This window comes from Humulus lupulus, chromosome X (assembly GCF_963169125.1).
Source record: "Humulus lupulus chromosome X, drHumLupu1.1, whole genome shotgun sequence".
NCBI classification, from domain to species: Eukaryota; Viridiplantae; Streptophyta; class Magnoliopsida; order Rosales; family Cannabaceae; genus Humulus; species Humulus lupulus.
The window spans coordinates 72,218,373-72,235,517 of NC_084802.1; the positions used below are offsets into that span (position 1 = coordinate 72,218,373).

Genomic DNA, 17,145 nt, shown 5'->3' on the forward strand with positions numbered 1-17,145 from the left:
GGGAGAATACCAAGCACGGGGAGCCAAGATGGCTACTTACCTGGCCAAGGTAAAGGAGGAGCTATCTGCATTTAAGCATGGCTTAATTGAGCAGATACCACGGGAGCAGAATGCCAACGCTGACGCCCTGGCAAAGCTCGCCACCTCTGGGGAGGCAGAAACTTTGGGGCTAGTACTGGTAGAGTTCGTGGAAAGACCAATCATAGAGGAAATCAGGGTGGAGGTCGAGATGATCGACACCGACCCGACCTGGATGACTCCCATAATCGAGTACCTCAGAACAGGGAAGTTACCCGAGGAACGAAACGACGCAAGGAGGGTACTTTACCAGGCTCCGAGTTATGTAATAATAGACGGGACGTTGTACCGGCGTAGCCTCTCTTTACCTCTTCTGCGGTATGTTCTGCCAAGCGAGGCGAAGACCATTTTGCAAGAAGTGCATGAGGGATTTTGCGGAGATCACGCTGGGGGACAATCCCTGGCCTTAAAGGTGTTGAGGCAAGGATATTATTGGCCTACTCTTTCAAAAGACTCGATCTCTTATGTCAAAAGTTGCGACAGGTGCCAGCGGTTCGCCACGGTCGCCTGAGCCCCTTCAGTCGAGCTAAAGATGATCTCGTCCCCGTGGCCGTTCGCGATCTGGGGGATTGATTTGGTTGGTGCCCTTCCCACAGGAAAGGGAGGAGTTCGCTATGTTGTGGTGGCTATAGACTACTTCACAAAGTGGGCAGAAGCAGAAGCCCTAGCGACGATTACCTCAAAGAGGATCCTCGACTTCGTGGTCAAGAATATTGTCTGCCGATTCGGGCTGCCAAAGAAGATCGTGTCGGATAACGGAACACAATTCGATAGCGACCTCTTCACCGAATTCTGCGAGAGGCACGACATAGTTAATAGCTTCTCCTCCGTGGCATATCCCCATGCTAATGGGCAGGTCGAGGCTATGAACAAGACTCTAAAAGCAAGCCTTAAGAAGAGGCTGGATGAAGCCAAGGGGATTTGGCCCGAACAGCTCCCCCAGGAACTGTGGGCGTACCAGACCTCGCACCGAACATCGACGGGTCACACTCCTTTCTCCCTTACCTTTGGGAGTGAGGCCGTCCTTCCTGTCGAAGTAAAGATAGCCTCGCACAGGGTCCAGACATTTGACCAAGACCAGAACAAAAAATTGCTTTGCGCATCCCTCGACCTAATTGACGAAAAACGAGAATCTTCGCAGCTACAACTTGCTCATTATCAACAGAAGATCACTCGTTACTTCAATTCGAAGGTCAAGAAACGCATTTTTAGCGTAGGCGACCTGGTGCTCAGAAGAGTCTTCTTAGCCGGTAAGGATCCCAAGGACGGAGTGTTAGGGCCAAGCTGGGAAGGACCTTATCAAATAATAGAGGTTGTGAAAGAAGGAACCTTCAAGCTAGCTCGGCTTAATGGAGAGGCGGTCCCACGAACTTGGAACGCTATGCACCTAAAGAAATATTATCAGTAATACTTTTGTAAGGCTTAATTAGAAAAGCCACCTTGTTTTATTAGATAATGAGATAGTTTCTTCGTATTATTGTATATTTTTGTGGGCGAAATGTTAGAAGAGCATGTTTCAAGTAACCATGCAAGTTCCTTCCCTGGTTACTTGGAGGGCATATATCCTGGAAGTAACCAGGTCCTAAACTTAGAAGTCGATTCAGATTGGTTAATCGATGTTTTTCTTAAAAAGCACGAGATATCAATAGAATTGATGCGAACTAAGTTTTTAAAATCAATATCCTGGAAGCAACCAAGTCCCGAACTTAGAAGTTGATTTAAATTGATTAATCGATGTTTTTCTTAAAAAGCACGAGATATCAATAAATAATTAACGCGGACTAAGTTTTTTAAAGTCAATGTCCTGGAAGCAACCAGGTCCTAAACTTAGAAGTCGATTCAGATTGGTTAATCGATGTTTTTCTTAAAAAGCACGAGATATCAATAGAATTGACGCGAACTAAGTTTTTAAAATCAATATCCTGGAAGCAACCAGGTCCCGAACATAGAAGTTGATTTAAATTGATTAATCGATGTTTTTCTTAAAAAGCATGAGATATCAATATATAATTAACGCGGACTAAGTTTTTTAAAGTCAATGTCCTGGAAGCAACCAGGTCCTAAACTGATAGACCCAAAACGGATATGTTTTAAAAATTTATACTCGCAAGCGCACGAATCGTATATGGAATATAGTGTTCGTGTAAGCACGAGATCGAACCCAAATGAGTTGTCTAAAATAAAAAAAGAAAACTATTTTAAATCAAAAGTAATAAATTCTAACCTAGCTCCAAAGATTGATAAGATTTTTGTATAATGAAAATAAAATAAAAGACAATAATAAAGATATTAAAGACAAATATATAAACATAAATTAAAAGTAAAAATCAAGATGGTAAAATAAGATTGTTAAGGATTAGAATCCACAAAACATAAGTTCAATAATATTTATAAGTACATTGATTCCCAAGTTTTAGTGATAGTTAAAATAAATCAAACTATAGTTTTCTAAATAGATTTATAATTTTAAGCACAAATTACTTCTAAAAAGATAGGATTTTTCTTCACTTTTCAAAAATTATAATTTCAAAGTATTTAGTGTAAATCAATCTAATGAATAACAAATAAATCAATGAATATTATTTATAAGGCAAAACATAATATTTTTGTTCTAAGCATGGATGTGTACAATTTAATGACACATCTTACACAAAGAATATTATATTTTTGCACTAATGAAGAACAAAGTGTAAATATGTGCTAACAATCCAAAATACATGATATTTAAGATGAAAGAAGATATTTGAACAAGAAAAATCCATAAACTTTGTTGCACAAAATGGGAAATCAATATACAAAATAAACACTATCTAGTTACATATTGTTTCATCATCACCTTAATAATCTTAAAAAGATTAGAAACACATAACTAGAATAGCAAATACAAACTAAAAATTACAAACATAAATAGGAAAATTTGGAGAATGAATCCCCAAATTTTTCCTCTAAAAATACATAGAAAATAACCAAAAAGAAGAAGAAGATGAAGAGAATAGAGAGGTTTTGAAATGTGTAGAATTTTTGGTATGGTAACCTCTCCTCTCAAAATTATCCCTAAACTCCCTTATTTATAGCCAAAAAATGGGTATTAAAGTAATCAATTTAAATTAATTAAATTTATTAAATTAATAAAATATGGAAAATAGGGGTAAATTGTAGGGTGTAATAATGATTTTTGGGTAAAATGTGTAGAGAATTTTTGGTAAAAATGTGACATTTTTAAAGAAAGGACAAATGAACATTGTTGGGCTCAAGATAAAATGGCTTTGTGGCTGTGACAGATAGGAATTTGGGGGCTTGGACCGTGCGTGGTGCATCTGGAGAAGCTGCCAGGCGGAAGTGTTTTTCGGAAGCAGCTAGTGTGAAGGTGTTGGCCGAAGGTGGCAGCTGGAGACTAGGTGGCGTTGGGTGCTGCTGCATTGGTGTTGGGCCTGCTAGTAGATGAGGCATGGGCCTGGTGAAGGAACTGAAGAAGGGTTGTTGGGCCTTTGCTGAGGAGGCCGCTTTGGTGGCTGGCGAGGGGAAACCGTGGGCTGGGTTCGAGCCTGGCTGAAGGCAGGGATCACTCGGCTGAATGAAGGCTGGAGGCGGCTGGGTGCATCAGGCGGTTGACAGCTGGCGGATTGGCACTTGGAGTAGGAGGTGTGGCCGAATGGAAGCTGTTGGCTGGGACATCCTCGTGGGCTGGGCTTCGGTGGCAGCTGTTGAGAGATTGGGCCTTGTGCTGATGGTGTTTCAAAAATGCCATTTTTCACTTCTTTTTCAGCTTTTTATCATTTTTTCCAAACACAAAAATACAATAAAATCCCTACAAAATAAACATAAAATAAATCATAATAAAATATTTTCAACTATAAAATAAATCAATTTAATTATTTGAAAATATTAATTATATCTTAATTTATATTTAACATTTAAATTCAATAATCCAACATTTTTTACCTCAAATTCAACTACAATAATTCAAATAATTAACTACATCATTTTACAACAAAATAACTATAAAAAACACACAAAAAATATATAAAATTAAATAAACCCAATAAATTCAAAATTACTTTAAAACTTAATAAATCAATTAAAAACTCAAGAATTAGACAACAATTAGCACATAAAAAGTGGTAAAATAACTCTATTTTGTAGAGTTATCATAAACTTAGAAGTCGATTCAGATTGGTTAATCGATGTTTTTCTTAAAAAGCACGAGATATCAATAGAATTGACGTGAACTAAGTTTTTAAAATCAATATCCTGGAAGCAACCAGGTCCCGGACTTAGAAGTTGATTTAAATTGATTAATCGATGTTTTTCTTAAAAAGCACGAGATATCAATAAATAATTAACGCAAACTAAGTTTTTACCAAATGCGCTAAGAATAAATGGCAATAATGGTAAAAGTAGATTAAAATGAAAAATTGGAAAAACCCATTGTCTCGAGGAGAAAAACCTAGTGGTAAAAAATTACAAATAAATAAAAAAAAAAAAAGAGAAGTCTAGGCCCCCCCAGGCCGTTCCGTTGAGGTCACCCCTTCGGTCTCCTATTCGCCTGCAGCGGAAGTCTCCCCGGTCTCAGAGGGTGCCTCCTGTTGAAGGCGAGCCTTGAACTTCTCGAGGAAGGGCTCCCATACCTCTGGTGCCAGGAAGGAAAAATCTCCATCCTGGTTGAAGGCCCAACAGTAATAGAGCATGGCTTCCATGGAGGAGCTGGAAGATGCCCTCTCTGCGACAAGGGCAGCCTTGGCCTCCTCAAGCTCGGCCTTTGTAGTAGCCAGGCCGGCCTGTGCAGCCTCGAGATCAATCTTCGTTGTGGCCAAGGCCCCCTGGGCGGCTTCCAGATCGGTCTTCGTGGCGGTCAGTGCGACCTGCGCAACCTTTTCATTTTCCTTGACAGCCGTCAAGGCAGCCTTGGCATCTCTCTCCTGCTGTAGTGCAGACGAGAGAGCGGCCTGAGCGGTCTGGAACTCACCCTTGATCTCATCAAACCTGGCCCTAGACCAAGCTATGCTGCGGTGTAGAGCCAAAGCCGTCTGCAAATGAAAATATAGTAAGGCATGTGCTAAAAGAGAAAGCAGAGAAAATTGACTAAGTTAACTACGCAACCTTACCGTGAGGTTCATCCCCAGCGAGGACTCCATGACATTCTCGAGGCTCCTCATCTCGATCTCCCGCAAGTCCCTCAGGGTGGCGTTGTAGTAATGCTCCACCATGTAGCTCGCGGTCTCATAGACCGTCCCTCGGAAGGTCTCGGGGAGTTTCTCCAAAGCCTGGGTGTTAACTGGTATACGCACGGTGGGAGTGGGAGTTGGCGGGGTTCTAGTTGGTGTCTCCTGGTCCCGAGCTAGGACAGGAGGTAGCGGAGGAGGTGGAGGCATGTTCTCCACTGCTGCAGGGCCCTGGCTCCTCCCCTTAGTGGGAGACTTGTTGACGGGTCCGGGAGGAGTCTTCTTGGTAAACCGGGGCTTCTTGACTAGGGGCCCTGACGATCCGGAAGGGGGATTCCCCCCCTGGAAGATGGACTGCAGGACGTTGTCTCCGGGTTGTGCCATCTCTTCACCTGAAACAAAAAAGAAGCGTTAAGACACATGTAAGGTTATTCGATTAGAAGAAAAATCTAAGGATATATTAAAAAGGTCTTACCCTCCAAGCTGGAGGAGGAATCTATTGCCACGACCTCCGGCCGCAGAGCTTCTATGGGGGACTCTAGGTTTATAACCTTACGAATGAGAAGGGGCTCGGGCTCCGGATTAGCCTCAGGACTGGACTCCTCTACATACTGCCTAAGCCCCGGAGCGACTACACCCTCCAGAAGGGAGGGCCACGACCTAAGGTTGGTCCCGTACTCCTCAAAGAAGGCTGACCTAAAAGCCAGGGTGTTGTCTACTGCTACAGTGCCCCTAGGGTGGCTCATGTCAAAGGGTAACACCATTTGATCTACACACTGGAGTAGAGTTAAGTTAAGGTCTAGGTCATCTTGGTGGCGATGTACGAGCTGGCTTGGGTTAAACCTAGCGAGCCGAAGGTCTACGACAGCCCTGTCTAAATCCCTAAACAGGTATGGGTTACCTTGGCCAGAGGGGCCGGCTGCTGCCCCGGACTGGATCCGATCCGCGTCAGGGTCCCGAGCAACCTCGAGGGGCCACTTCCGACGCACGAGTGGCACCTCGTCCTCCTCATCCTGCTCGTCATTCAGCGCAGCGCCCCCCTCGGGAATGGGCGCCAGCTCGCGGGTTACTGGGATGGTCCGCGACCTCCTCAAGGCCAGAGTCTGACCCGAAGAAATTAACTTGCACGCCAGCATCGTCTTATCAGACACGAGCTGGCGGTAGTCTTTTTCGCTTGGTGGGAGCCCCGCCAAGGTCTCGTATTGACCCTCGAGGGTCACCGATTTGGCCGTCCTCGCAAAAATAGTTGCACGATGGTATTCAAGTGAATGCTCAAGGAAAGAAACACATCAGTGACGATTTTGCAAGCTAAGGATAGAAAGAACTTATGAGGACGATTGAAGTAGTGGTGATCGCAGTTGCGAAACCCCGTCGACATAAAGAACTGGTCCTTAAAGTCGTTGGGGTGGCTGGGCAGCTCGATGACCGCAGCAGAGTTGGGAAAACAGGTAAAGTAATAGAACATGTCACCTCGCCCCTGTTGATCCAGGCTGCAGAGGAAGAAAAAATAGAGGATGTCCGCTGGTGTAGGGACCTCCCATTCATGTTTTAGGAAGAGGTACCTGAGCCCCGCCAGCAGACGGTAGGAGTTCGGGGGCAGTTGAAAAGGAGCCAGTTTCACGTAATTCAGAAAGTCTGCGAAGTACTGGTCCAGAGGAAGGAAGGCCCCGACCTTGAGGTGTTCGTCGCTCCAGGCCGCGAACTCCTCGTCGAGAGGTGTGCAGCTCCTTGCACCCTCGAAGGGAGGTCGGACAACAAGAGCGCCTGTCCTAATTTCGATGTTATGGGACAGCAAGATCTTGTTGACCCTCCCTTGGGTCGTAACCTTCGAGACTATCCTCTCGGCCTCGAAGAAGGCATTAGGTCCCACCTCGACCTCTTTCTCCACGGTGGGACCAAAGTAGGGAATTGGAGATTCAGCAACTATCTCTTTCCCCTTGCTAGGATGACGAGCCGGCGGCACTCTTTTTGGGCATGTTCTTCCTGGGACCCATCTGGTCACCTAACAAACAAAGATGAAGAAAGTTTAGATAGGCGGCCTAAAAATAGAAAAGGGAATCTAGCGCAAGAAGTGATTATTGTACACGAGCTAAGGTAATCTCAGCCCGCGGTGTGTGAGGCCACGCGATGCTGTGATCACGCGCTTGTGTTTCCAACGGATCCCCGATTGCTCAGGATCTATGTGTCAAGAGGGTCAGGATAATGTTTTCCTTGGAGGGAAAGTTTCAAAAAAGCAAAACCGCCTAGGAAGCGTGACCCCTAAGCTACTCGGTTTTGCACCCCAGAAACCTATCGCCTTCCCCCCTCCAAACAGGCATCCCAGAAAAAACTACCCAGAAAAATTTACCCAGAATTTATCTTGCCCTATACATCACATTCCTAAACATGTTCTTATATGATCAATGCCCCTAGGATAAAAACCTACGCACAAAACACCAGCCAAAAACAACCTACTGTGTGCGACTAAGAAAGAAGTTAACCTAACAAAGGAACGGAAATATCACAAAGTGCAACAGGCAGAGGACTTACAGTGTTTTTTCCGTATGAAAGTCGCAAAGAGCGTAGGAGTCAGAGTCCTGGTGAAGCCTTTAAAGCTGGAGTTGCGAGAAAACTCGTGGCAAGAGCGTAGGGATCTCTGGGACGACAACCGAAAGAAGAAAGACATCTGAGGTTAAAGAGGAGAGAAGATGAAGAAAAAAAAATTCAAATAAAAGATGGCTCATGCGAAAGGTGGCCAACCTTATATATACGTAAAAGGCAAAGGGATGAGGATCGTTCGATCGCATCAATGCAAGATACGAGGGTCATAACTCGAGAGACGAAACGATGGCCGAAGATAGGCTAGGCCATTTAATGCGATTATCGGAAGACGGACCGTCGCCAACCACGGTGCTCCACGTGTCCGATACCTACGCAGTGGACGGGACATGAAGAGTTGAAAAAAGGAACCTAAAAGCCCCCGCTGTGGTCACAAATGACGTCATGTGTCATGAACAGAGGCTTGGGGGGCAAATGTACACCCTAAATATCTGTGAGTTATTAGCGAGCTGGAAAAAGGCATAATTCAGTCCGCCACGTGTGAATCGTCCACCCGGAGCTGCTATTATGAGTCTCCACCTCCCTAGCCCGAGCTGATCAGAGAGTTAGCAGTCTACTCGACGGCAAAGGATCAGTAGTATGGACTGGCGCTACATCAAGCCCGAGGTGCGGCATAGATTTTACACTCGAATCGTTGTAAAGGCTACCACGCAATGTAAACGTGCGCATATCAGACATCACGTGTCTATTCCATTCCTGAATTCTCGGACACGCAATATAAACGTGCGTGTTCAGGCTTCCCATGACTGGTTTGGGCCATGCGGCCCATTATCCCCCTTACCTATTGATTAGACAACACCTCATTGTCAAGTTTTAGGAATTAATCATCAGTGTCACAGAAGTGACATGACGGGTAAGAAGGTCACGGGATGACCCCCTTTACCAACGCCCAGGTATCCTCTCCCTATAAATACCAAGGCCCTGGGCGTTGCAAGGGGTTGGTGTTTTTGTGGTAAAGAAACACTCTGTAAGGAATACTCAAGAGATATCAATAATACTGACTGGTGGACTAGAGGGATTTTAACCTTCGAACCACCTAAAAAGGAAAGGAGTGATAACCTTCCCCCGATACTAATTTTGCCAGTTTAGAGTTACGACATTTTCATAGTACGGTTCACGATTTAGCACTAATCCATCCCGTTTATTCGTATAATTACCTGTTGACGAAGAACCGCATCAACAGGTGTATTATCTTGTTTAAGATATTTATTAGTTGTTTCCAAGTGGTTTGAGGTTTAGAAAAGACATAAGAGATTGTTTCCGTTGAAAAGTTGTCCAGTAAGTGAAATTTTGTGTTTTATGAGGATTTTGTGGTTGTTGGAGTACAAACTATTTTTTTTTTTACATATTTGACTGAGTTTATAAAACGGTAGATATTTTTATAAAAGTTTGAATAGACGTGGATACTCATTTAATTTGGGTGATGATCTTGGAAATTAGAATTTATCAAAACCGATATATAATAATTTTGTGATGACGTTTGTTGGTATTTGATATATGTAGTTGCGAAGGTTAGTTGATATTGATTACTAATTGATTTTGATATTTGAGGATAGGTAAAATTAAGTGGAAGCTCTCACAATATTTCTCCAAGTATCTAAGATAAATTTAACACTCGATCTAAGTAGTTTAAGATATTTTAGGCATGATTTGGATATGAAATTTGATATGATGTTTTATGGATATTTGTAAATGGTAGTTCAATGTCTTGCTTCCATCATTATGGTGTGTGTTATCCCCATTTCCTGTCGTGGGCCTGGGACGATGGTCCAGGCCCATGGTCCGGGCGTTCGGATGTGGGCCCAGCCCAAGCCCGCTTGGTACAGGAATAACCAAGGGCTACGGCCCAAGTGTGATTCTGGCCCCTGATGGTGTCTGGGATGGTGATCCAGGACAGTAGCCCGGGAGACGTACTGACAGTTCGGATTGCTGTTGAAGTATACGTAAAACGATCCCAGAGCATGGTAAACGGTCCGGGCCTGTGGTAAACGAAGAGGGACAAAGGTAAACGAACCCGGATCAGGTCCTCCCGGTTTGGCAAGGAAAAGCATCCATGACCCTGAAGCCGTCCCACGACGCATGGGGGTTGTCCCCACTTTTCACCTGCGGAAAAGGCCACCTCGGGATTGCACGCCGTTGTTTCAGACCTGCACTGCCAAGTACTCTGACTGGCTTTGTCCCCTGAATCTGCCTCGTAACTCGAAGTGCCCAGACCAAAAGCACCATTCTGTCGGGCGAAATATAGTTCTTGGGCCGCCCTATTGGGACTTAATTAGTCTTGAACCTATGTATGTTTTATCTTTTATATTGGGCTTTCGCCAGAGAAGCCAAGAGTATCCACATCTTTGACGGGCTCGGGTCATACCCGGCCCAGATCCAGTGTTCCTATGAGTCTATAAATACAGGCGATAGAGCACTGAAAAAAGGATCTCTCTTGGACTTGTATACAATTGCTCTGTCAAAACATAGAGAGAAACTCCATTGTAAAAGACTTTCCAAGCTCTAATACAACTGACTCGTGGACTAAGGCTTATTAACGCCCCAACCACGTAAAAATCCTGTGTTAATCTTCTAAATTCCATATCATTGGTCTCAGCTAATATTCATTAGTGTAGTTTCCGAAAATCTCGGTAAACATTTTGGTGCTTTCATTGAGAGCTGAAGAAAGCTAGTGCTAACACCAAGCCTTTACTACAATGGTGAACACACGACACACAACATTCGACCCTAGTAATCCAGAGCAGGGCAATGAAGATCCGTTACCTTCCCAGCATCTTCCTCAGGATCTGCCTAAGAACGCTCCTCCTAAAACATCTCACCTTGACGAGTCACAAGACTATGAGGGTGGGACAGAGTACGAAGAGGAGAACGAGGACGAATATTATGAAGAGGAAAGCGAGGGGGAGTACCACGATGAAGCTGCGGATCCTAAGATCCCCGAAGGAGAGCCCAACCAGCAGGACCTGGAGGTGACTAGACTGAGGCAGCAAGTCCTGGACCAGGAGGCCAGGATCGCTGAGCAAGCGGAGGCGCATCGGCGTATGCAAGAGTCTCTCCAAGCCCTGCAGGCATTCATAGCCGCGCAGGGTCCGGCGACCAATCCTACAGCTGGCCCACTTCTGGGAGCGCAACAGCCCGCTCCGCAAGTCCGAGCCGGGGTCCCCGAAGAAGCAAGGCCAGCCCCTCCCCCGGAGCAGTTTCCTGAGCCAGCCCAAGGAAACTTGGATAGGGAGAAAAAGAAGGCCGGTGGAAAGACCTGAGAAAAGAGCACCCCCATCACGAAATTCGGGACCCGTTCCCGGCCGCTCCCTAGAAAAGAGAAGGTGCGCCCCGTCCCAAGACGAGGCCACCCGATCGATCCGCAGGGGACACGGCCGCGGAACGCACGGCCCCGGCACGCCCTAGGGCGAGACGAACGGGAAAGGTCTTTGCACCCAAGCGCCTCAGTAAACAAAAACCGTCGGGAGCGGCCGTGCAGCGAGGAGCGTCATGCCCTTAGTTCAGGGGACGACACATCCCGGATAGACCTACGCGACGGACTGAATGCTCAGAAAGAGTGGGCCTGTAAGGAAAAGATTCTCCCCGAGGTGGCGACCTTAAGAACAACATCAACGATAGGAGGAACGGAAGAATCCCCCTAGAGGACGGCACGGCCAGGCAGCTCATGGAGCAGCTGGCCGCTTTGAAAAAGGTCACGGACCGCTTGGTCCGCAAGCAGGAAGGAGTGGATAACGACTCTAATGAAGAGGATAAAGAGCCCTGCGCGAGGCACACCCTGGACGCTGTACTCCCTAAGGGGTTCAAGATGTCAAGCCTCACCGCCTATACTGGAAACAGCGACCCCAGGGACCATCTGTCCCGATACAACCGGCTCATGACAGTGGCCCACGTCAGTGACGAAGGCAAGTGCCTCTGTTTCTCAATCACTCTAGGTGGTCCCGTCGAGGAGTGGTGGAAAAGACTTAAGCCGAGATCCATCCAATCCTGGTTCGGACTGCAGTCAACGTTTCGCAAGCAGTTCGTGGCTGCCATGAGGATGGACATGCAGATCAGCGCCCTCGCAAATATCAAACAGCTCCCCACGGAGACACTGAAGGCCTACATCCAGCGCTTCACTGAAGAAGCCTCTAAGACAAAGGTGGACAACGGACAGCGCCTGGTAGCATTGCAATCCGTGATCTGGGCTGGGTCCCATCTCTGGGATGACATGCAGCATAATAAGGCGGCTACCCTAGAAGAATTCATCAGGAAGGCCCAAGGATTTATCAATTGGGAAGAAGCCCAAATCCAGGCTTTCGGATGGCCTCCGGCACCACAGCCCAGCGCCCAAGCGTTTCCGGGGTACGGGGCACAGTTCCCAGCACAGTCCTACGTCGCGCCCCCGATAGCCTCGGGACCGACCGTTACTCCTGGAATCACCTACACCCCTACGGTGTACGGTCCCGCCTCTTCGGGATTTGCCCTGGCCCAATCCGCCCACTTCTCCGGATATGGGGCCGCGCCGGCGTGTCACAGCGTCGCCCCCGTCGGGGCCCAGCAGTCACAGGCGGGAGTGACAGAAGCAAGCGTGAACCCCTCCCGGGGGAAGCGATCTGGCAAGGGCCAGAACCGACCCAAGCCGATTAAGAAGGGAAAAAGGGGCTACGAGCCCCAATATCATAATACACCAATCTAGTGGACACCAGGGAGAACATCTACCTGGCCACAGAAAGGGCGGTTCACTACCGGAAGCCTAGCCCCATGTTCACGGGGGGGAGGAATCCGAGGGATACCAGCAAGAGGTGCGCCTATCACAAGGATGTGGGCCACACTACCAAAGAATGCCGACAGCTCAAAGATGAGATCGAGAATCTCATCAAACTGGGGCATCTCCACCAATGGGTCAGGATGCCCGTGGGAGTCCCGGGCCTGTCAGCAGGCCCCGGACAGCCCACGGTCCCGGTTGCACCCAGGGCATACCCGCCTCAGGGAGGGTATGCACAGGGACTGACGGCACAAGCCTCTCAGGGGGCCCCCATTGCGCAAGCTCTCAGCCCTGGAATGCCTTACTCATCCGGCGCCGTCCCCCCTCGAGTGGACGGTAATGTGGCCACCATCTCGGGCGGACCTCACCTGGGAGGACCGTCCAGGAATGACCAAAAGTGCTACCTAAGTGAACTGGACCATGATCAGGAGGTATGCGCCCTTGTCCAGGCCCTGGCTCAGCGCCCGAAGTTGATGAACCTCCCCATCAACTTCACGGAGGATGACGCTCGCAACGTCCATTTCCCGCACCATGACCTGCTGGTCATAGATGCGCAAATCGCCAACAAATTGGTGTCCCGCGTGTTGGTGGATGACGGGAGCTCCGTCAACCTCTTGTTCAAGCCTGCCTTTGGCTTGACTAAAGCGGATCTGGCATCGTGCCTGACCCAGATTTACGGCTTCAACGAAGACGCACTACTCCCCATGGGGAAGATCCAGTTGCCCGTTACGTTGGGAAGTGAGTTGCAGCACTCGTTCAAGTTCTGCACCTTTGTAGTGGTGGACTGCCCCACCGCTTACAACGTCATTTTTGGTCGGCCCGCATTAGTCGAGTTCGGGGCCATCACCTCTATCCAGCATCTTTGCATGAAGTTCCCGTGCGACAACGGAGGGGTGGGGACTATCCGCGGAGATCAGAAGAGCGTCCAGAAGTGCTACCATGTGTCCGCCTAGCCAATATATATGGTCTGGGACGAGCCCTTTCAGGACTTCATCGACCCGATTCCTCCCCCACCTGCTGAGAGGGTGATCTGGGAAGAAGATGACATGGACCCGAGGATAGGGGATGACCGCGTCCTAAAGCCAATGGACGAGATAGAGGAGGTGTGCATCAACGACACCGATCCAACCCGGGTCATCCAAGTCAGGAAAAATCTGCCGGCGGATGTTCGGGCCGCCATCATCGCCCAAGTTAAGGAGAACCAGGATATCCTGGCCTGGTCTCACTCGGACATGACAGGGATCGATCACAACATCATCTGCCACGCGTTGAGTATTGACCCAAACACGACCCCGGTCCGCCAGAAACGCAGGCCTTTGGGGACGAAGAGGGCCGAGGCCCTTAAGCTGGAAGTTGAGAAGTTGTCTTCAATCAACTTCATATGCGAGGCTGTATACCCCGTGTGGCTGGCCAATCCCGTTCTGGTGCCGAAACCAAACGGGACATGGAGAACGTGCATCGACTTCACGGATCTCAACAAAGCTTGTTCGAAGGATTGTTTCCCGCTGCCCAGGATCGACCAAATGGTGGATGCTACGTCCGGGTACGAGATCCTAAGCTTCATGGATGCTTACTCCGGCTACAATCAGATCTCTATGCATGTGGCAGACCAGGGGCACACCAGTTTCGAAATGGACAAGGGAATATAATGCTACATAGTCATGCCCTTTGGACTGAAAAACGCCGGGACAACCTACCAAAGGCTCGTCAATCGAATGTTCCGGGCCCAGCTAGGGAGAAACATGGAAGTCTACATCGATGACATGTTGGTCAAGTCCAAGACATCCCGGAAGCATTCGGACGACCTGGCTGAAGCTTTCGCAGTCATTCGGAAGTACGGGATGAAGCTGAATCCCAAGAAGTGCACTTTTTGCGTGGCCTCCGGGAAGTTCCTGGGCTTCATAGTAAGATTCTGGGGAATAGAGGACAATCCGAATAAGATCAAGGCACTGATTGATATGCCCTCTCCTCGAAAACATAAGGACGTACAAAGCTTGACTGGGCGAATAGCCGCCTTAAGCCGTTTCATTTCCAAAGCCACGGACAAGTGCATCCCGTTCTTTAACGTCCTTCGGGGAAGCCAGCGTTTTGAATGGTCAGTTGAGTGCGAAGAAGCCTTTCGGAAACTGAAAGAACACCTAGCCCAAGCACCGATCCTGGCGAAATCGGTGGACGGGGAACCTCTATACCTCTATCTGGCAGTGACCGAGCACGCGATCAGCGCCGCGCTGGTACGGGAGGAGGAAAGGACAAAGCTCCCGGTGTACTACGTGAGTAAGCAATTGATGGATGCTGAGTCTCGGTATCCATTAATCGAGAAGCTGACCTTTTGCCTGATAATGGCATCCCGGAAGCTCCAGCCATACTTCCAGGGCCACGCCATAAAGGTCCTGACCAACCACCCCCTGCGGCATGTGTTACAGAAACCCGAGTCCTCGAGAAGACTCCTAAAGTGGGCCATGGAGCTAAGTCAGTTCGATATATCCTACGTCCCTAGAGTGTCCATCAAGGGGCAAGCCCTGGCCGATTTCATCGTTGAGTGCTCCGGGGTATCTCGGGAAGACGATAATCCCGAGGTCCCCACAGCGCCCGTATCGAAGGTCTTCGTGGACGGGGCCTCGAACATGAACGGGGCCGGGGCCGGGATCATCTTGGTGTCACCATAGGGGCACCAGTTACAAAATGCTCTTCGTTTCCAGTTCAAGGCATCGAATAACAAAGCGAAGCACGAAGCTATCTTAGCCGGGCTGCGTTTGACCCGGGAAGTAGGGGCAGCGAACTTGGAAATCTACAGCAATTCCCAGCTGGTTGTCAGGAAAATCTCGGGGGAATATCAAACTAAAGAAGAGAGAATGGCGGCTTATGTGACCCAAACGAGAGAGATGATGCAGGCGTTCACAAAACACTCCATCCGCCAGATCCCCAGAGAGCAAAATATCTTCGCGGACACACTAGCAAAGCTGGCCACCGACGCCGAAGCAGAACTGGCTGGGCTAGTCCCTGTTAACCATCTCCCCATCCCAAGCATCAGGGCCCCCGCGGTCCACACCGTCGATCACTCCACGTCTTGGATGGGACCGCTTATCCGCTATCTGACAGCCGGGGAGGTACCAGCCGACAGGGCCGCAGCCAGGAAGCTTCAGTACCAAGTCCACCAATATGTCATGATGGACGGAAAACTCTATCGCCGGGGTTTTCCATGCCTTACCTTAGGTGTGTGCCCGGGACAGAGCTAAGCGCCATCATCCATGAAGTGCATGAAGGCTTTTGCGAAGATCATACAGCCGGGCCCAGTCTATCCAAAAAGATCCTGCGCCAAGGGTACTTCTGGCCGACCATGAAGAAAGATTGTATCGATTACGTCCGCAAGTGCAAACAGTGCCAGAGGTACGCAAAGGTCCCGCGGGCCCCCCCGATAGAAATAACCTTGATGACTAGCCCCTGGCCCTTCGCGGTGTGGGGGGTCGATCTGGTAGGATCGCTCCCAACCGGGAAGGGAGGAGTGAAGTATGCCATCGTGGCCATGGACTACTACACCAAGTGGGTTGAGGCGGAGCCCATGAACACAATCAATTCAAAGAAGGCCTTGGATTTCGTCATCAACAACATAGTGTGTTGGTATGACCTCCCCTACAAAATCGTATCTGATAACGGGAAACAGTTTGACAGTGCCCACTTCACGGACTTTTGCGAGAGGCATGGCATCGTCAAAAACTTCTCCGCGGTCGCCAGGCCCCAAGCAAACGGGCAGGCAAAAGCCATGAACAAAATCCTAAAAGGGACGCTGAAGAAAAAGCTCCAGGCCTGCAAGAGCAAATGGCCCGACGAGCTACCCCACGTGCTGTGGGCATACCGGACGACCAAGAGGACATCAACCGGCCACACTCCTTACTCCATGGTCTATGGATGTGAAGCCGTCATCCCCATTGAAACGACCATCCCGTCTCACCGAAGAGACACGTATGACCCCGCCTAGAACCACACCTTACTCCAAGAATCACTAGATCTCATCAAGGAGATCCGGGAGGAATCGCAGGTGTAGCTGAAGATGTACCAAGGCAAGATCGCACGACATTTCAACTCGAAAGTCAAAAGCCGAAAGTTCAGAACCGACGACTTAGTCTTGCGAAGATTCTTCCCTGCTACTCAAGATCCGGTAGTGGGGGTTCTGGGCCCAAATTGGGAGGGGCCATATGAGATCCAACATGAAGTGTGCCCCGGGACATACCGCTTAAACCGGCTAGATGGCTCGGAAGTCCCGCGAGCCTGGAATACGGAACATCTCCGTCAATACTATCAGTAGTCAGGAGAGCGTGTTCCAATTTTGTATTTTCATTGTAAACAATGTACGCCTCAGGGCGACCCCCTTTGAACAATACAAATGGCGTGTACAAAACGCCATAAAGAAATATTGTTGAATAATGAGAATCTTCCTCAAGTGACCCCAGACCAGTCTCCGCTCACTTGCGGGGGGTATCCCAGGTATGAGAAAATACCCGGTGGGGCGCAAGCTCAGGCTAGTCCCGGCTCGAACCAACGAGGTCCGGGTGATACAAACCCCGT

The 17,145-nt window shown here is 48.5% G+C and overlaps 1 protein-coding gene across 1 annotated transcript; it reads right to left on the reverse strand.

The window, feature by feature from the left end:
* Nucleotides 1–4,171: 4,171 nt before the first annotated feature.
* On the reverse strand, nucleotides 4,172–9,643 carry LOC133807277 (uncharacterized). The gene is made up of 3 exons (XM_062245493.1): nucleotides 5,716–9,643; nucleotides 5,184–5,632; nucleotides 4,172–5,105 (listed from the first exon to the last, which is right to left on the reverse strand). The coding sequence occupies exons 1-3, from the start codon at nucleotides 6,374–6,376 to the stop codon at nucleotides 4,617–4,619; spliced, it is 1,599 nt and encodes a 532-aa protein (XP_062101477.1). The 5' UTR covers nucleotides 6,377–9,643; the 3' UTR covers nucleotides 4,172–4,616.
* Between the last annotated feature and the right edge of the window lie 7,502 nt (nucleotides 9,644–17,145).

What these genes read in the sequence shown, in the direction of transcription:
- LOC133807277 (XM_062245493.1), bottom strand. Translation starts at nt 6,376, where the DNA reads ATGCTGGCGTGCAAGTTAATTTCTTCGGGTCAGACTCTGGCCTTGAGG. An exon ending in TTCCTCCTCCAGCTTGGAGG is followed by an intron (nt 5,633 to 5,715) that starts GTAAGACCTTTT and finishes TTTTTGTTTCAG; the next exon opens with GTGAAGAGATGGCACAACCC. An exon ending in CGCTGGGGATGAACCTCACG is followed by an intron (nt 5,106 to 5,183) that starts GTAAGGTTGCGT and finishes TTTCATTTGCAG; the next exon opens with ACGGCTTTGGCTCTACACCG.